General features: G+C 40.3%; 1 protein-coding gene across 2 annotated transcripts in view; it reads left to right on the top strand.

Annotated features, from left to right (window-relative positions):
• The window catches only part of Papolg (poly(A) polymerase gamma), a 30988-nt gene extending 16530 nt beyond the window's left edge, over positions 1-14458 (top strand). Inside the window, exons 10-22 of one of the 2 annotated variants that reach the window (XM_048435374.3) lie at positions 1131-1203; positions 1858-1978; positions 2309-2393; positions 3115-3168; positions 4698-4817; positions 5216-5325; positions 8705-8826; positions 9221-9390; positions 10124-10212; positions 10291-10511; positions 11037-11102; positions 11280-11336; positions 13080-14458. In XM_048435374.3, the coding sequence (XP_048291331.1) occupies positions 1131-1203; positions 1858-1978; positions 2309-2393; positions 3115-3168; positions 4698-4817; positions 5216-5325; positions 8705-8826; positions 9221-9390; positions 10124-10212; positions 10291-10511; positions 11037-11102; positions 11280-11336; positions 13080-13178 (1387 nt within the window). In that variant the 3' untranslated portion in view covers positions 13179-14458. The remainder of the gene's footprint in view (positions 1-1130; positions 1204-1857; positions 1979-2308; positions 2394-3114; positions 3169-4697; positions 4818-5215; positions 5326-8704; positions 8827-9220; positions 9391-10123; positions 10213-10290; positions 10512-11036; positions 11103-11279; positions 11337-13079) is intronic. The other variant, XM_048435375.3, reaches the window with a different exon arrangement.
• Positions 14459-14804: the final 346 nt, after the last annotated feature.

Genomic DNA, 14804 nt, shown 5'->3' with positions numbered 1-14804 from the left:
AGAGAGAGAGAGACTGTTTCATTTTTAAAAAATGCATATATATTTTGTTTTACCTTCATTAAAAGCTTTAAAACATGTTTAATCTGAGAGAATGAGATATCCAGATTCATTGTATGACCAATGTGACTTGTAATTTCCCTATGGTGCAATAGAACACCAAAACTTCTCTAAGTTAATCTCCACGACAGACATTCTCCTATCCTCTTCTCTACCCTGCTCTCCTATCTCTGCCAGCTACTATTCTACTTTGGCCTTCTGTGAGATCAACATTTTTAGATTCCTTGTATGAGTGAGATCCTGTGCCCTGTGTATTTCAGTTAACGACTCAGTATCACCTATGTTATCACAAGTGACGTGATTTTGTCTCCCTACCCCTGTCAGTGTTTTGGAAAGGGGTTTTACTCTAGCCCAGGCTTGTATACAGCTTTCATTCCTCTTGTCTCAACTTTCTAAGTGTTGAGTTCACAAATGTGTACCACCACACTGAGTTTTACTTCCTTTCTTTTTCTTTTTTGATTTTATTTTATGTATATGAGTGTATGTTTTACCTGCATGTATGTTTACTACTTGTGTGCCTGGTGCCTGTAGAGGTCAGAAGAGGGCATCAGATCCCCTGGAACAGACACTTGTGAGCCTTTCATGTAGATGCTGGGAATTGAGCCTGTGTCCTCTGGATGAGCAGCCAGTGCTCATAACCCCTGTACCTCTTTTTTAAAAACTCAGTAAGGTGACTTGAGGAGTTTGTAAATGTGAGCCTTATCTTAAGATCTTAAGACTGTAGAATCCCCATAGATTCTTTTGGTTTTGTACATTAAGCTGGCCTGGTAAAATGGAGATGATAGTCATAACTGCTTCATACATGTGCTAATATTTTCAAAAAATGTTACTTATTGCTGTTACCATATCATCAGAATAAAATCTGTGAAAGCAGGTGAGAAAGAAGAGACAAATTCAAGTACACATTGCTTCTCACTCACAAAGGACTGTTACCATTTCTGCAAATAAACAGATTCTTCCTGTTGTACTTTATTCTTTGCCATGTGAAGATTGAGACAGTTTAATACTTTTAGTATTTTATATAGCATCTGAAGTGAGAGTCTGTTTGAATTAATTCACTTTACTTATGCTAGGGAATGGCCAAATCCTGTGCTGTTGAAGCAACCAGAAGAAAGCAACTTGAATTTGCCTGTCTGGGATCCTCGGGTATGAGAATTCACTAAGGAAAAGGGCCTTACTCTAAATCAGTCTCACTAAAGATTATCCTTTCTCCCTGCACACCTTTCTTATGCAGCAAGAGCTCTTGTTTCCCTTTGCTGTGGATTTAATGTTGATCCAAGTGTTATATTATTAAAAGTTGCCCAGATATGACCAAATAAGTGGGTGTATCAAAAACAGTATCATAACCCATCATAAAAAAAACTGCGTCACAAGTAGTTACTTATAATGAAGGGCTGAAATATATAAAAATAATATTTTGCAGTACAGTTTAAAGCAGATTCATAATTCTCACATAGATTCCTTTTTAATTTTGAAATTCCAATTTAGTAAGAGTAGGCACCCATTTCTATATATAATTGAAGATAATGTCATTGTAGTTATTATATTTTTATAATTTTGAAAGGCTTTCTTGTATGATGCATCATTTGATAGATTTGCTGAGGAAAAATTAATTTCTGCAGAGCTTTGACGAACAAGTATATCTATCTTCAGAAATAAATGCAGTTTGGTAGAGAAATACCTTCCTAGAATTGAGGAAATTTTATATTAAATTTATATTTCATATTCTTCAGACTTTGGGAAAAATGAAGTGATGACTACTCAGGGGAATAGATAATTATCCTGCTTCTGATTTTGCAGGTAAATCCATCAGATAGATATCATCTTATGCCCATAATTACCCCTGCATACCCACAACAGAATTCTACATATAATGTGTCTACATCTACTCGAACAGTAATGGTAGAAGAATTTAAACAAGGTAAATATGTTTGGCTCTCTTTTCCTTTACATATTCCCAAACTTTTGGCTGACAATTTTATTCTACACTGGAGCTATTTTTTGGCAATTATAATTCTGTAACCCTTAATTCTTTGTAAAACTTCAAATGCTTTCCAAAATATATAATATTAAGGCCAAAATTTGAGTCAGTCCAGTTTGGTGGAATTTGACTTTTGTGTTCCAAGAAACAACATAATGTCTTTACATTTCTAAGTCAAGCATTTGTGGGTTAGATGGTTTGGCTGAATACAAGAGCTGGTCATTTTTCAAAATTAGACTTAGTTTCTAAAAACCCTTTGTTTTTGTTTAGGTCTTGCAGTTACGGATGAAATTCTTCAAGGGAAATCAGACTGGTCCAAACTATTAGAGCCACCAAATTTCTTTCAAAAATACAGGTATTTAAACGTTGGGAAAAATGTCAACTTTTTGTCTTATTTTTGTGGGTTTTTTTTATTGTTGTTGTTGTTTACCATTTTTGTTTTAAAGGGGGCTAGGTTGTACATGACTGGGTATGCCTGCCATAGTGCTCACGTGGAGGACAGAGGACAACCTGCATGGGTCTTAGAACTCATGTCATCAGGCCGGGTGACAAGCACCTTTACCTATGAAACCATTCTGTTGGACCCTCATTCATTCATTCATTCATTCATTCATTCATTCAGGAGTCAGAGCCTCACTGTGTATTCCAGACTAGCCTGGAACACACTTACTATGTAACCCAGGTTGGCCTGAAACTTACAGTGATTCTCCTGCCTCATCCTCATGAGTGGTAGAGTTAGCCAGCACATGTGTGACCCAGCACATGTCCAATAAGAGTTTAAATTTAGAAAGCTAATTATGATAGCAAGGTAGAAAATAGGCTAATAGAAACCCTAAGTCATCACAGAGCCCTCATTTTAGTAGTAGCTAGTCCAGCATTTGTGATAATTTTTAAAGTGAGTTAGTTTTTAATTGTGGGGTCTATGGTTTTGTGAAAATAAAATGTACTGTAACTTTTAGACACTCTGTACATGTTTTGTTCATTGGGAAGAAGAAAGAAAAATAGATTTTAAAAAATGATATTAATGATGTTTCTGACTTTTTAAATCCCTGATTATTGCTGCAAATCCTTTATAGGCATTATATAGTATTGACTGCCAGTGCATCAACGGAAGAAAACCATCTAGAATGGTAAGACTTAGGTTTCAAGTTCTCGTATGCACTGTCTGATGATATCAATAGTTTCGTGGGCTTTACCACTTGCTTGGCTTTCATAATCAGTATGTTTAGTGGACACCGGGGTCCATGACGGAGAGTCAGGGATCCAGAGAGCATCAGCAGCGATAGGAGGCTGTGATGCAGAGTGTACTTGCTCATTTTCAGAGTCAGAATGCAGTGAAGTTTAGAAGTTCTGATGCCCATCTACATCTTATATTATTGTTCCCCTCCAAAACTCAAAGGGAAGACACTTTATGTATCATTTTAATTTAGGAGGAGGTAGCACAAGTGTCATAATTTTAGTTTCTGCCAATACTTTTGGTCAAGCTGCAGTCTATTTCTTTCTAGGACATCTAAATCCATTCCCTGTGCCCTCAGAATATTCACATTCCTGGGTCCACTGGGCAGAAGTTGTACTCCCAGTATTTTCTTCCAGTCTGACTTGTCACTTTAAGGGTTTTTATTTCTCTGATAATTACATTTTTTTTATTGATGCAGTATTTAATTTGTCTAGATAAGAAATCCTGGAAACTATAGCTTACGGCAAGTTCAGTCTGTCATTTGTTAGGAGATCTTTTTGATACACACCCGTCCTTCCTTCATTAATACGTTGTTGAATACTACTCTCTGCTATATGGTAAAGTAAATAGTTGCACAGAGACCATACAGCTCAAAAGCCTAAAAGATGTGTGGTACTAGTAGAGAAATTTATTTCTCATTTAGGTAACAACACTGCAATAACTCAGTTATAATAATGAATTTTTGTAAGTGTTTGAAAATATTTAAAAGTATTCTTGAAATTATTCTTATAGTCACTAATAAATACATAGCAGATAGTCATATATCTTAAGAGAACATTAAATTGTAAAAATCTGGTGGCACCTATATGTTTTTCTAATATCTTATTTAAATTTAGTGAACTTTTGAAATGCAAAATCCAGTATTTTGTGAAAATCAGTATGCTTATTTCAAGAATTATGTGCATATGTTAGCTTCTCTTGGTTTATATTATTTAAAGTAGTCTAGAGTTTACTCAAAGATATGAAAGTAGAAATGATTGAAGAATACAGTAAATAAAAGTTTTAGTTTATGCTCAAATCCTTATTATTTTAGACTTAACCAGGGTATTTTTATAGTCAGAAATGCATTAAATTTAGGTCAGTTCTTCTATAAGCAGAAAGTCACTTAAATTTGACATATGCTTGATATATGTTTTTTATTATTATTATTAGTAAGAGAGTCTGCTTGTGCCACAGCATGTAAGTGGATATCACTGTTGTCTTCCAGGACTCCAACTGGGGTTGTCAGCCTTGCATGGCAAACACTGTGACCTGTTGAGCCATGTTGCTATACCAATTGGTATTTTTAAAAATCTCTACTATAATTGGACTTTATTTTTTAAGTGAACATACAAAACTTGGTAGTTGATGTATTACTTGGTTTACTTTAGTATAATTGTCAGGTTTAATTTGAGTTTATAGAAATCTTGTTGTTTACCTCAGGGTTGGATTAGTGGAATCTAAAATCCGTGTGCTTGTTGGAAACTTGGAACGTAATGAATTTATTACTCTTGCCCATGTGAATCCCCAGTCATTCCCAGGAAACAAAGAACATCATAAAGCGTAAGTTGCCCTTAAATAAATGTCTTAAATAATGTTATTTGACATATTCATTGTTTTAGTGAGTTTTAAGATTGTCTTTAACAGACATTGATGGAGGAATGACACATGTGACCGTGTATTATTATATAAGTAGTGCAATAGTTAGTAACCTCAGCAAAACTCCATAGTAGTGCTTGAAACATCTTTTAAATATATGTTCAGTAAGTTCTTCCGTACTATTTAATTTTCTTTTAAAACAATACTAAACGACTACACCAATGTTCTGGATATAATTTTAAGAATTTGGCTACATCACTGAAATCTATTAATCAGGTAGAGAAATAGAAACTAAGTTTTAATTTTCCAGTAGCATTTGTTAGGTTGAAAGAAAAAACTAATGAAAATGTTTTTCTTTATAGCAACAATTACGTATCAATGTGGTTCCTCGGAATAATTTTTCGGAGAGTAGAAAATGCAGAAAGTGTTAACATAGACTTGACATATGATATACAGTCATTTACTGATACAGGTAAGACATCATAATCATGGGGCAGCGATTCCCAACCATGGCTGTAACTCAGTGCCATCTGTTTAGGGTCTATCTGGAGATACTTCTTAATTCCCAGTTCGGTTAAATCAACCCATATTGTAGAAACTGGTGCTGCTGTTTGGAAAAAGGAAAAGAATAATGAAATAATTTCTAAGGTATAATAAGGGCACTCAGATAATGGGCAGAATGCTTCCATTCACTTTATAAAAGAGACATACTTAACTGCAGAGGGTATTTCTGGCAAGATTTTTTTTAACGGCACTGCTGGTTGCTTCTTAGTCTGGGAACCAGCCACTGTGCCCAGGGGACAGGGAGTGAGACTCCCTAGGTACTCCTAAATCACTTAAATTTTGTAATATCTTAATGTGTTTTCTGTTTGAAAATAAAACTAAACTCCACAGGTGACTTTTCTGTGTGTTTAACCAGAGATTATAATCACAGTCATAACATGAATTGATTTTTATGTTTCTCATGTTAAATAATCATCATTAGTTACAGATTTGCTGAATATGTTCCAAGATCAATAGAAAAACATTGTTCATCAGGTTTAGCCCCAGCCACACCTCTTCATCATAGACTGGACTGCTGTGACTGGGCAGTGTGCACATCATAGACTGGACTGCTGTGACTGGGCAGTGTGCACATCATAGACTGGACTGCTGTGACTGGGCAGTGTGCACATCATAGACTGGACTGCTGTGCCTGGGCAGTGCGCACATCATAGACTGGACTGCTGTGCCTGGGCAGTGTGCACATCATAGACTGGACTGCTGTGCCTGGGCAGTGTGCACATCATAGACTGGACTGCTGTGACTGGGCAGTGCGCACATCATAGACTGGACTGCTGTGCCTGGGCAGTGCGCACATCATAGACTGGACTGCTGTGCCTGGGCAGTGCGCACATCATAGACTGGACTGCTGTGCCTGGGCAGTGCGCACATCATAGACTGGACTGCTGTGCCTGGGCAGTGTGCACATCATAGACTGGACTGCTGTGCCTGGGCAGTGTGCACATCATAGACTGGACTGCTGTGCCTGGGCAGTGTGCACATCATAGACTGGACTGCTGTGACTGGGCAGTGTGCACATCATAGACTGGACTGCTGTGCCTGGGCAGTGTGCACATCATAGACTGGACTGCTGTGCCTGGGCAGTGTGCACATCATAGACTGGACTGCTGTGCCTGGGCAGTGTGCACATCATAGACTGGACTGCTGTGACTGGGCAGTGTGCACATCATAGACTGGACTGCTGTGCCTGGGCAGTGTGCACATCATAGACTGGACTGCTGTGCCTGGGCAGTGTGCACATCATAGACTGGACTGCTGTGCCTGGGCAGTGTGCACATCATAGACTGGACTGCTGTGACTGGGCAGTGTGCACATCATAGACTGGACTGCTGTGACTGGGCAGTGCGCACATCATAGACTGGACTGCTGTGCCTGGGCAGTGTGCACATCATAGACTGGACTGCTGTGCCTGGGCAGTGTGCACATCATAGACTGGACTGCTGTGCCTGGGCAGTGTGCACATCATAGACTGGACTGCTGTGCCTGGGCAGTGTGCACATCATAGACTGGACTGCTGTGCCTGGGCAGTGCGCACATCATAGACTGGACTGCTGTGACTGGGCAGTGCGCACATCATAGACTGGACTGCTGTGACTGGGCAGTGTGCACATCATAGACTGGACTGCTGTGACTGGGCAGTGTGCACATCATAGACTGGACTGCTGTGACTGGGCAGTGTGCACATCATAGACTGGACTGCTGTGCCTGGGCAGTGTGCACATCATAGACTGGACTGCTGTGCCTGGGCAGTGTGCACATCATAGACTGGACTGCTGTGCCTGGGCAGTGTGCACATCATAGACTGGACTGCTGTGCCTGGGCAGTGTGCACATCATAGACTGGACTGCTGTGCCTGGGCAGTGTGCACATCATAGACTGGACTGCTGTGCCTGGGCAGTGTGCACATCATAGACTGGACTGCTGTGCCTGGGCAGTGCGCACATCATAGACTGGACTGCTGTGCCTGGGCAGTGTGCACATCATAGACTGGACTGCTGTGCCTGGGCAGTGCGCACATCATAGACTGGACTGCTGTGCCTGGGCAGTGTGCACATCATAGACTGGACTGCTGTGCCTGGGCAGTGCGCACATCATGCTGTTAGTGCTCTTGACACATAGGAGTTTTCTAAATTCCTTACAAAGTCCTCATGTTTATCGTGGTAGTGTAGCCTCCTGTGCTTCACCTTCAGACTACAAAGTCACGTTCTGAGGAACCAGAGACTCTGCAGTTTGAACAAGTACTCCTGATAATCATAAGAACCTCGAATGAAATTGTGTATACAAATTAGGAATCAGTTGTCTCAAGAAGGAAAAAGCTGAGATGCTCATTTATTAGATTTTTAAAATACTCTTTTCCGCACGTCGACACTCTAGGTCCCACAGTATTAAATAATGTGCCTCATTCCTTAGCATTTGCAGTACAAAACAGCCTTCCTGCCTGTCTTCAGTGGACTTCACATCTAATTGGCTGGACATAAAATACCTTTTTTGTGTGCTAATACAGCTGGTCTTCACAAGTTAGGAAAAGCGCTAGAACAGAAGTCTAGAGCCGCATGTCTCCTGCTGCCACCCAGGTGTTCCAGGCTTTCTGAAACTAGTTTTTCAGCTCTAAACTGAAAATAGACTTGCAGATGGCCTCCGGTCTGCTGTGTTCTCTATCTGATGTGGGCTGTGATGGTGAAGCAGTCTCAGGGGAGAAGCAGGACTTGAGTTGCATTTTGGATATTTGATATAATTATTGTCTTAGGTGGCTGCAGAGACAACTTAGAGGTTCAGAGTACTGGCTGCTCTCCCAAGGGCCTAAGGCTTGGTTCCCCAGCACCCATGAAGGCTTACAACTACTATCTATCTGTAAGTCCAGGCCCAGGGAATACAGTACTTTCTTCTAACCTCTGAGGCACCAGGCATGCACATGCCACACAGACTTATATGCAGGTCAGAATACCCATATATGCATAAGAAGAAGAAAAAGAATTACCTTAGATTCAGACAAGTAATTATGAGGAGCGACTGCTGTTTTGAAAAGAACAAAGAACAAGATTTGGAAAAAAAAATTTGCGATATACTTACCTTGTTAATGGGGGCTAATTATAAGAAAGCTTTTAGAAGACAGACACATGGAAGCAGCTGGTTCTTACACAGTGCTGTGACACGATGGGAGTCTTAGAGTGTTTGTTCCGTGAGAGGACGTGTGTTTAGTGGGGGGTAAGCGGTCTGCATTTCAGAAAAGGGAAACAGCTTGCCGTTCAGAGAGAAATGTCCCATTTAACATATTAACATTGTTACAGTGTACAGGCAGGCAAACAATATAAATATGTTAAAGGATGGAATGAAAATTGAAGCAACTCATGTAAAGAAAAAACAACTTCATCATTATCTACCTGCAGAGATTCTTCAGAAGAAGAAAAAGGTGGGTCTGTAGTCCTGATTCTCTGGTGTGCTTCCATTGACAAGGTTGATCTTAGCCGGGCGGGGGTGGCGCACGCCTTTAATCCCAGCACTAGGGAAGCAAAGGCAGGTGGATCTCTGTGAGTTTGAGGCCAGCCTGGTCTACAAGAGCAAATTCCAGGACAGGCTCCAAAACTATAGAAAAAAAACCCTGTCTCAAAAAAAAAAAAAAAAAAAACCAGTTGATCTTGAAACCAAATTTGAACTTTACACCTACACCTTCTTCAAACCTATTGGGAAAGAGGGTGTAGACAGTCGGTCTGAAATCACCTTAAACCAGAGACAGATTGCTTTTGTGTGCTTTAGAATATTCTCATTTGCTTTTGAAACCCTAACAGCGTCTTTCTCTTCCACAGAGTCTTTCTGATGTAAGCCGGAGTTCAGGTGGCCTTCAGTCCAAAAGATCATCTCTGGATAGCAGCTGTCTGGATAGCTCTAGAGACACCGATAGTGGGACACCTTTTCACTCGCCAGTGTCTACAAATAAGTCTTCCAACCCAGACAGCCCTGCGGGAGAAGTAGAAAGGTGTGTATCCAAATGTCCTTCTAGGCTGTTTTTGGAGGATGATGAGAACTTTCTGTACTTTTCCTAAAAGATCTCTTTGCATCGCTTAAAGCATTTTCTCTTACTAGCTGCTAGTTTCTTGTTTGGGGACCCTTGGCGGTGTGTGTGGTGCTCCAGGAGTCACCTGACGGTGTGTGCGGTGCTCCAGGAGTCACTTGGCGGTGTGTGCGGTGCTCCAGGAGTCACTTGGTGTGTGCGGTGCTCCAGGAGTCACTTGGTGTGTGCGGTGCTCCAGGAGTCACTTGGTGTGTGCGGTGCTCCAGGAGTCACTTGGTGTGTGCGGTGCTCCAGGAGTCACTTGGTGTGTGCGGTGCTCCAGGAGTCACTTGGTGTGTGCGGTGCTCCAGGAGTCACTTGGCAGTGTGTGCGGTGCTCCAGGAGTCACTTGGTGTGTGCGGTGCTCCAGGAGTCACTTGGCAGTGTGTGCGGTGCTCCAGGAGTCACTTGGTGTGTGCGGTGCTCCAGGAGTCACTCCAGGGAAGGGCTGAGGATGGTGCAGTGCAGATGAATGCACACACACATTCTCTACTTAGATTGTTCCCTCTTGATTTTCCTTGTGTTCCCTGACCTCTCTGTTCTTCTAGTGAGTAAGGTTGAAATACTAGAAAGAAATCATACTGAATGTTAAAGTGAGAGCTTTTAAAATCAATAGTGGTGAGATTAGTTAATAATGATAATTTTATTCTTTTACTAGGAATAGCACTGAGCCTGCGACTGTAGTTGTAGAGAAGCTACCACGTGTCCCCCCAGCTCAAGGGCTGTCTATTCCAGTCATTGGTGCAGGTAGGTGTCTAAACTTCAGTTGTTAACAGTTGTGCTACATAAGTATTTGATTACTAAAATTGTTCTTGTCCTTTTCAGAGGTTGATCCTACAGCGAAAGCTGCATCCTCCCCACCTGTATGTACCATTCCTACTGTAGTAGGACGTAACGTTATTCCGAGAGTCACAACACCTCACAACCCTGTCCAGGGACAACCACATCTAAATGGACTCTCTAATATAAGTAAGAATGTTACACCCAAAAGATCCCATTCGCCCCCTACAGATGGGACTTCAAAGAGGTTGAAAGACATAGAAAAGGTAAACTTATGACTTTAGTAGTAATTACTCATTGATTTTTTTTTTAAAGTTAAAATAATAGTAAAGAAACTGACAGTTTTCCGTAACTATGTAAGTTTTCCACTGGGAGTTGTTCTGTTTGAAAAGAATATTTCAAAAACCTTTAGGAACAATATTTGTTCATCTTATATTCAAATTACTCATATCTGAAAGTTTGCTTGATTGTTTTAAGTTTCTTGACTTACATAAAAGTTAAGGAGACAAATATAATTGTGTAATTTTTTCTATTATATGGATCTTCTTAGCTTTCAGCAGATGATAACAAACTATTTTGTTAGAATCTGAATTGATTAAACCGAAAAGATTACTTAGGCTGCCGAAATTAAGGGTAGCAGTTGAGTTCAATATAATTTTAGTTGTAGTTAATTGAAGTCATTAAATTGTTGTCATTTTTGATGATCAATCAATTAGTCTCCCGTTTTATATTGATTTGTATGGTCTTTGCAGATATATAATAGCGATTCATTTTTATTGTTTATGCCTTAGTTTATTCGACTTGAGTCAGCATTTAAAGACTCCCGTGCTGCCGAGGATAGGAAAAGAAAACCAATGGTAAATATGTTAATACTGCACTCAGAATGTGAACTTAAAGAGCAAGAGACTATGAAAAGCACCATACAAAGTATTTTAGAGTCATCAGTTTTGGGTTATGATTTACTTTTAAGTAGGAATAAGTGTTGGAAATGGTAAGAAAATTTTAAATTGTGTTTTTAATTCTTTTATTTTTAGGATGCCATTGGTGGAGAATCTATGCCCATTCCAACTATTGATACATCACGGAAAAAGGTAATAGATAATAGGTAAAAAACAAGTAAAAAAAAACTTAAGAAACTAAAACTACATCCAAGTATTTAGAAGACTGAGGCAGGAGGATTGCTTCAAGTTCAAAACTAGCCTAAGCAACAGAGTAAAACCATGTCTCAAAGAAAAAGAAAAACCTAGAGCCAGAAAGCAGTATGATTATGTCTCTGTTCTCAGAGAGCAGCAATGTGGCTGGGGTCAGGACTGGGGATGACAGATAGTGCATAGTTCTGAGTGGGCAGTGCTCAGGAGGCTAGGAGAGGACACAGTTCTGAGTGGGCACTGCTCAGGAGGCTAGGAGAGGACCCAGTTCTGAGTGGGCATTGCTCAGGAGGCTAGGAGAGGACCCAGTTCTGAGTGGGCATTGCTCAGGAGGCTAGGAGAGGACCCAGTTCTGAGTGGGCATTGCTCAGGAGGCTAGGAGAGGACCCAGTTCTGAGTGGGCATTGTTCAGGAGGCTAGGAGAGGACACAGTTCGGAAGACTTGTGGCCTACTCAGATTTCGGTCTGTCTTATTTCTCTGAATACTTGGTTGCATGGCACAGGTTTCTTATTAATGCCAAAGATAGCTTTTGTTATATACACTGCTTTCAGAATTTAAGTTATTAGAAATCAAATGTGGTGAGCATGGAAAGCTAATGAGCAAGTGTTAGGAAGGAGCTTTGTTAGATCCCACAAAGCCCTGCCCTGAGTGTACAGAACAGGTGGCTTCTTTTCAGCCCTCCACAAAGGAGCTACTTCCCTAGATCAGCTCTTACTGTGTCGGGACTTTTGGAACCAAAGTAATTTCTGTTACACAGCTCACACTGTAAGACTGCCTTACAAAAATATATATTAAATATGATAATGGATAGGAAATATTGGGGTGGATATTAAAATATAAAAGAGTGAATGGCATGAGTATGTTTTAAAATATTTGAAGTACAGCTAGTGGTGGTACATGCTTTAATCCCAGCACTCAGGAGTTAGACAGGTGAATGTCTGAATACCAGGAAAGCCAGAGCTACATGGAGAGACCTGTCAAAAACAAGCAAAACAAAAAACCATTCGAGTGTAAGTGAGTAGACGCGTATAATGTCTGAAGTTTGCTTATGCTGTATAAATCTTCATTGTCCTTTATTTGTATGTCTGAACTTTTTACCAATTCGTTTGCTTATTTTTGGTGCTGGGGGTTGAACTCAGAACCTCATGCCTGCCACACAAGTGGTCTGCCACTGACCACATCCTCTGCATTTACCTGCGGCCAAGCTTTGAATTGTTTCTATCACACAGCACAAGAACTAACGGAGGGAGGTAACTCTCAGTACCAGGTCCTCCTGTAGAGTGCCTATGTTTACTTCACAGTCTTCAGACTGTGCTCTTCAGTCACCCGCACTGCTGTTGCTCGGCGTCATTGCCCAGCGTTAGGGACGGTGGAGTCCTTTATACATTTCCCAGTGGTGACTGAGTTAGTAAAGTCCAGAGCCCTCCTCGCATTGCTGCCACGTCTACTTTCTCTACTTCTCTGCTTCTCAGTTTTGACTTTTAAAAGACCTGAGAGTAAAGAAGTACTTAGGATGAATGGAAAAGGAGCTGTTGTGTGCACCTGTGAACATCAGGGTGTAGGGCTGTGGAGAAAAAGTCCAAGTAGAGTTGGATGGTTGATTTGTTAGATGAATGAGCCCTTATAGGGTGGGGTGTACGTGCATGTATGTACATTCACACTTTTTTTTGTCTCCCTTTCAACAGAGACTACCCAGTAAAGAACTGCCAGATTCATCATCTCCAGTTCCAGCAAGCAACATCCGTGTCATTAAAAACTCCATCCGACTGACTCTTAACCGGTAATAGCAGTGCCTCTTCACTTGGTGACCATGTAGTCACACAGTGGCATAGACGGCATGACAGTTCCCGTCAACAGCCTCATGACCTTGGAGTGGTTTTTGAACTCTCACATTTGACCTTGAGATGCTGTGGCATTCTCACTGATTGCTACGTGCCCTCTGAGGTTCACCTGCTAGTAAATGTCACCTACAGTATTATGGCTTTGCATTTTGAGGTTTTACTGCCTTAACTTTTGATGTTTGTTTCTCTGTCATGGGAACCAGTTCTTGGCCACTTGGACTTTGATAAAACAAGCCCTGAACTGTTTTTGTTTGTTTGTTTGTTTGTTTCGTTTGGTTGGTTGGTTTTTTGTTGTTGTTGTTGTTGTTGTTGAAGTCTTATGTTGTAGTCATTGTATAGAGCTGAAAAAGTTAAAACAACAAAAAAAAACCTGTCTTGTAATTTTCCAAATGTTTGTATGTTTACTTTAGCATTGAAGCCACTTTGTAAAGCCCGAGGTTAATGAATGTGAGATATGTTTCTTCTTCTTTCGTTTGTGCAGATGTCTATTTTGTTAATTTATTTTTTTCAGATTGGCACATAAATATTTAAACTATTTTTTGTGCTTTTGTCCAGATGTTGCATAGTTTCCAGGGAGGACTAGTCCAGTGATTACACAAGAGTTGGGCACCATAAATTCTCAGTATTTTGCCTCCCATGGAGGTCTTCAAAATGCATCTTTATTAAAAATCAGACTATAACCAGGATACTGAAAGTCAGTATATGAATGGTGAAATTGTTACATGTCTTACTATCTCATGACATTCTTGTTAGCTGATTGGTATTTTTTACAAAGGAAGAATTCATCCCACCATCAATGATAAGATACATTTAAGTATGGCAGACTTGTATTTTTGAAGTATAAAATTAACTCAGCATGGTAATCCCTCACCATAACTTCCAGCAGTCTCCTCATGGATTAGGCATGCAGAATAAGCAGTGGATTTTATTGAAACCTCAAAGCATTTTTGAATGACATTGTTACCCACCATTAATTGGCTCAGGACCTTTGTAGCTTTATTTAACTATATGAGTTGTCTTTTTTTACACTGCTTTTTTCAGTGCATTTCTTAATATTTTTTAAGTTTCATGAATGCATGCTCAGTTTATTAAAAGTCCACAACCATGTAATTCTTGTAATCTGTTGACTCCGTGTTTTGTAAATGAAGTCGTATGTATTTTCAGAGTATTTTTGTATGTACTGTAAGATATCATCTTTTCAAAGAGAAACTTTAAAACCGTTACTGTCTGTCTTTAATTTTTTGAATAGGCTTAATTAATATATTTAAAATGAAACTCAGCATAGCCAGGGATCTTCAGCTTTCACCCAGCAGTGTAGTGGGGCCAGAGGGGCAATGCATTGGAGTAGTGCGGGGAGTTAACCCGGCTGCTTTCACAAGACACACGTTTTCACTTACAGACCCTTCACACCAGTTTTACATCCTTATGTTGAGACTGTCGTAGTGTTGTGCCCTCCCTGCCCGTTTTGATCTGAGGGATCAGAAAGGCGCCTTCATGCTCAGTGTGTAAAGAGAGGGAAAATAAGGGGGTGTGCTGCTCCCATGTTCTGTGTCAAAGGCCAGGAGGAGT

This window comes from Myodes glareolus, chromosome 8 (assembly GCF_982192425.1).
Source record: "Myodes glareolus chromosome 8, mMyoGla1.1, whole genome shotgun sequence".
Classification (NCBI taxonomy): Eukaryota; Metazoa; Chordata; class Mammalia; order Rodentia; family Cricetidae; genus Myodes; species Myodes glareolus.
This window is presented reverse-complemented; position numbering and strand designations above follow the sequence as displayed.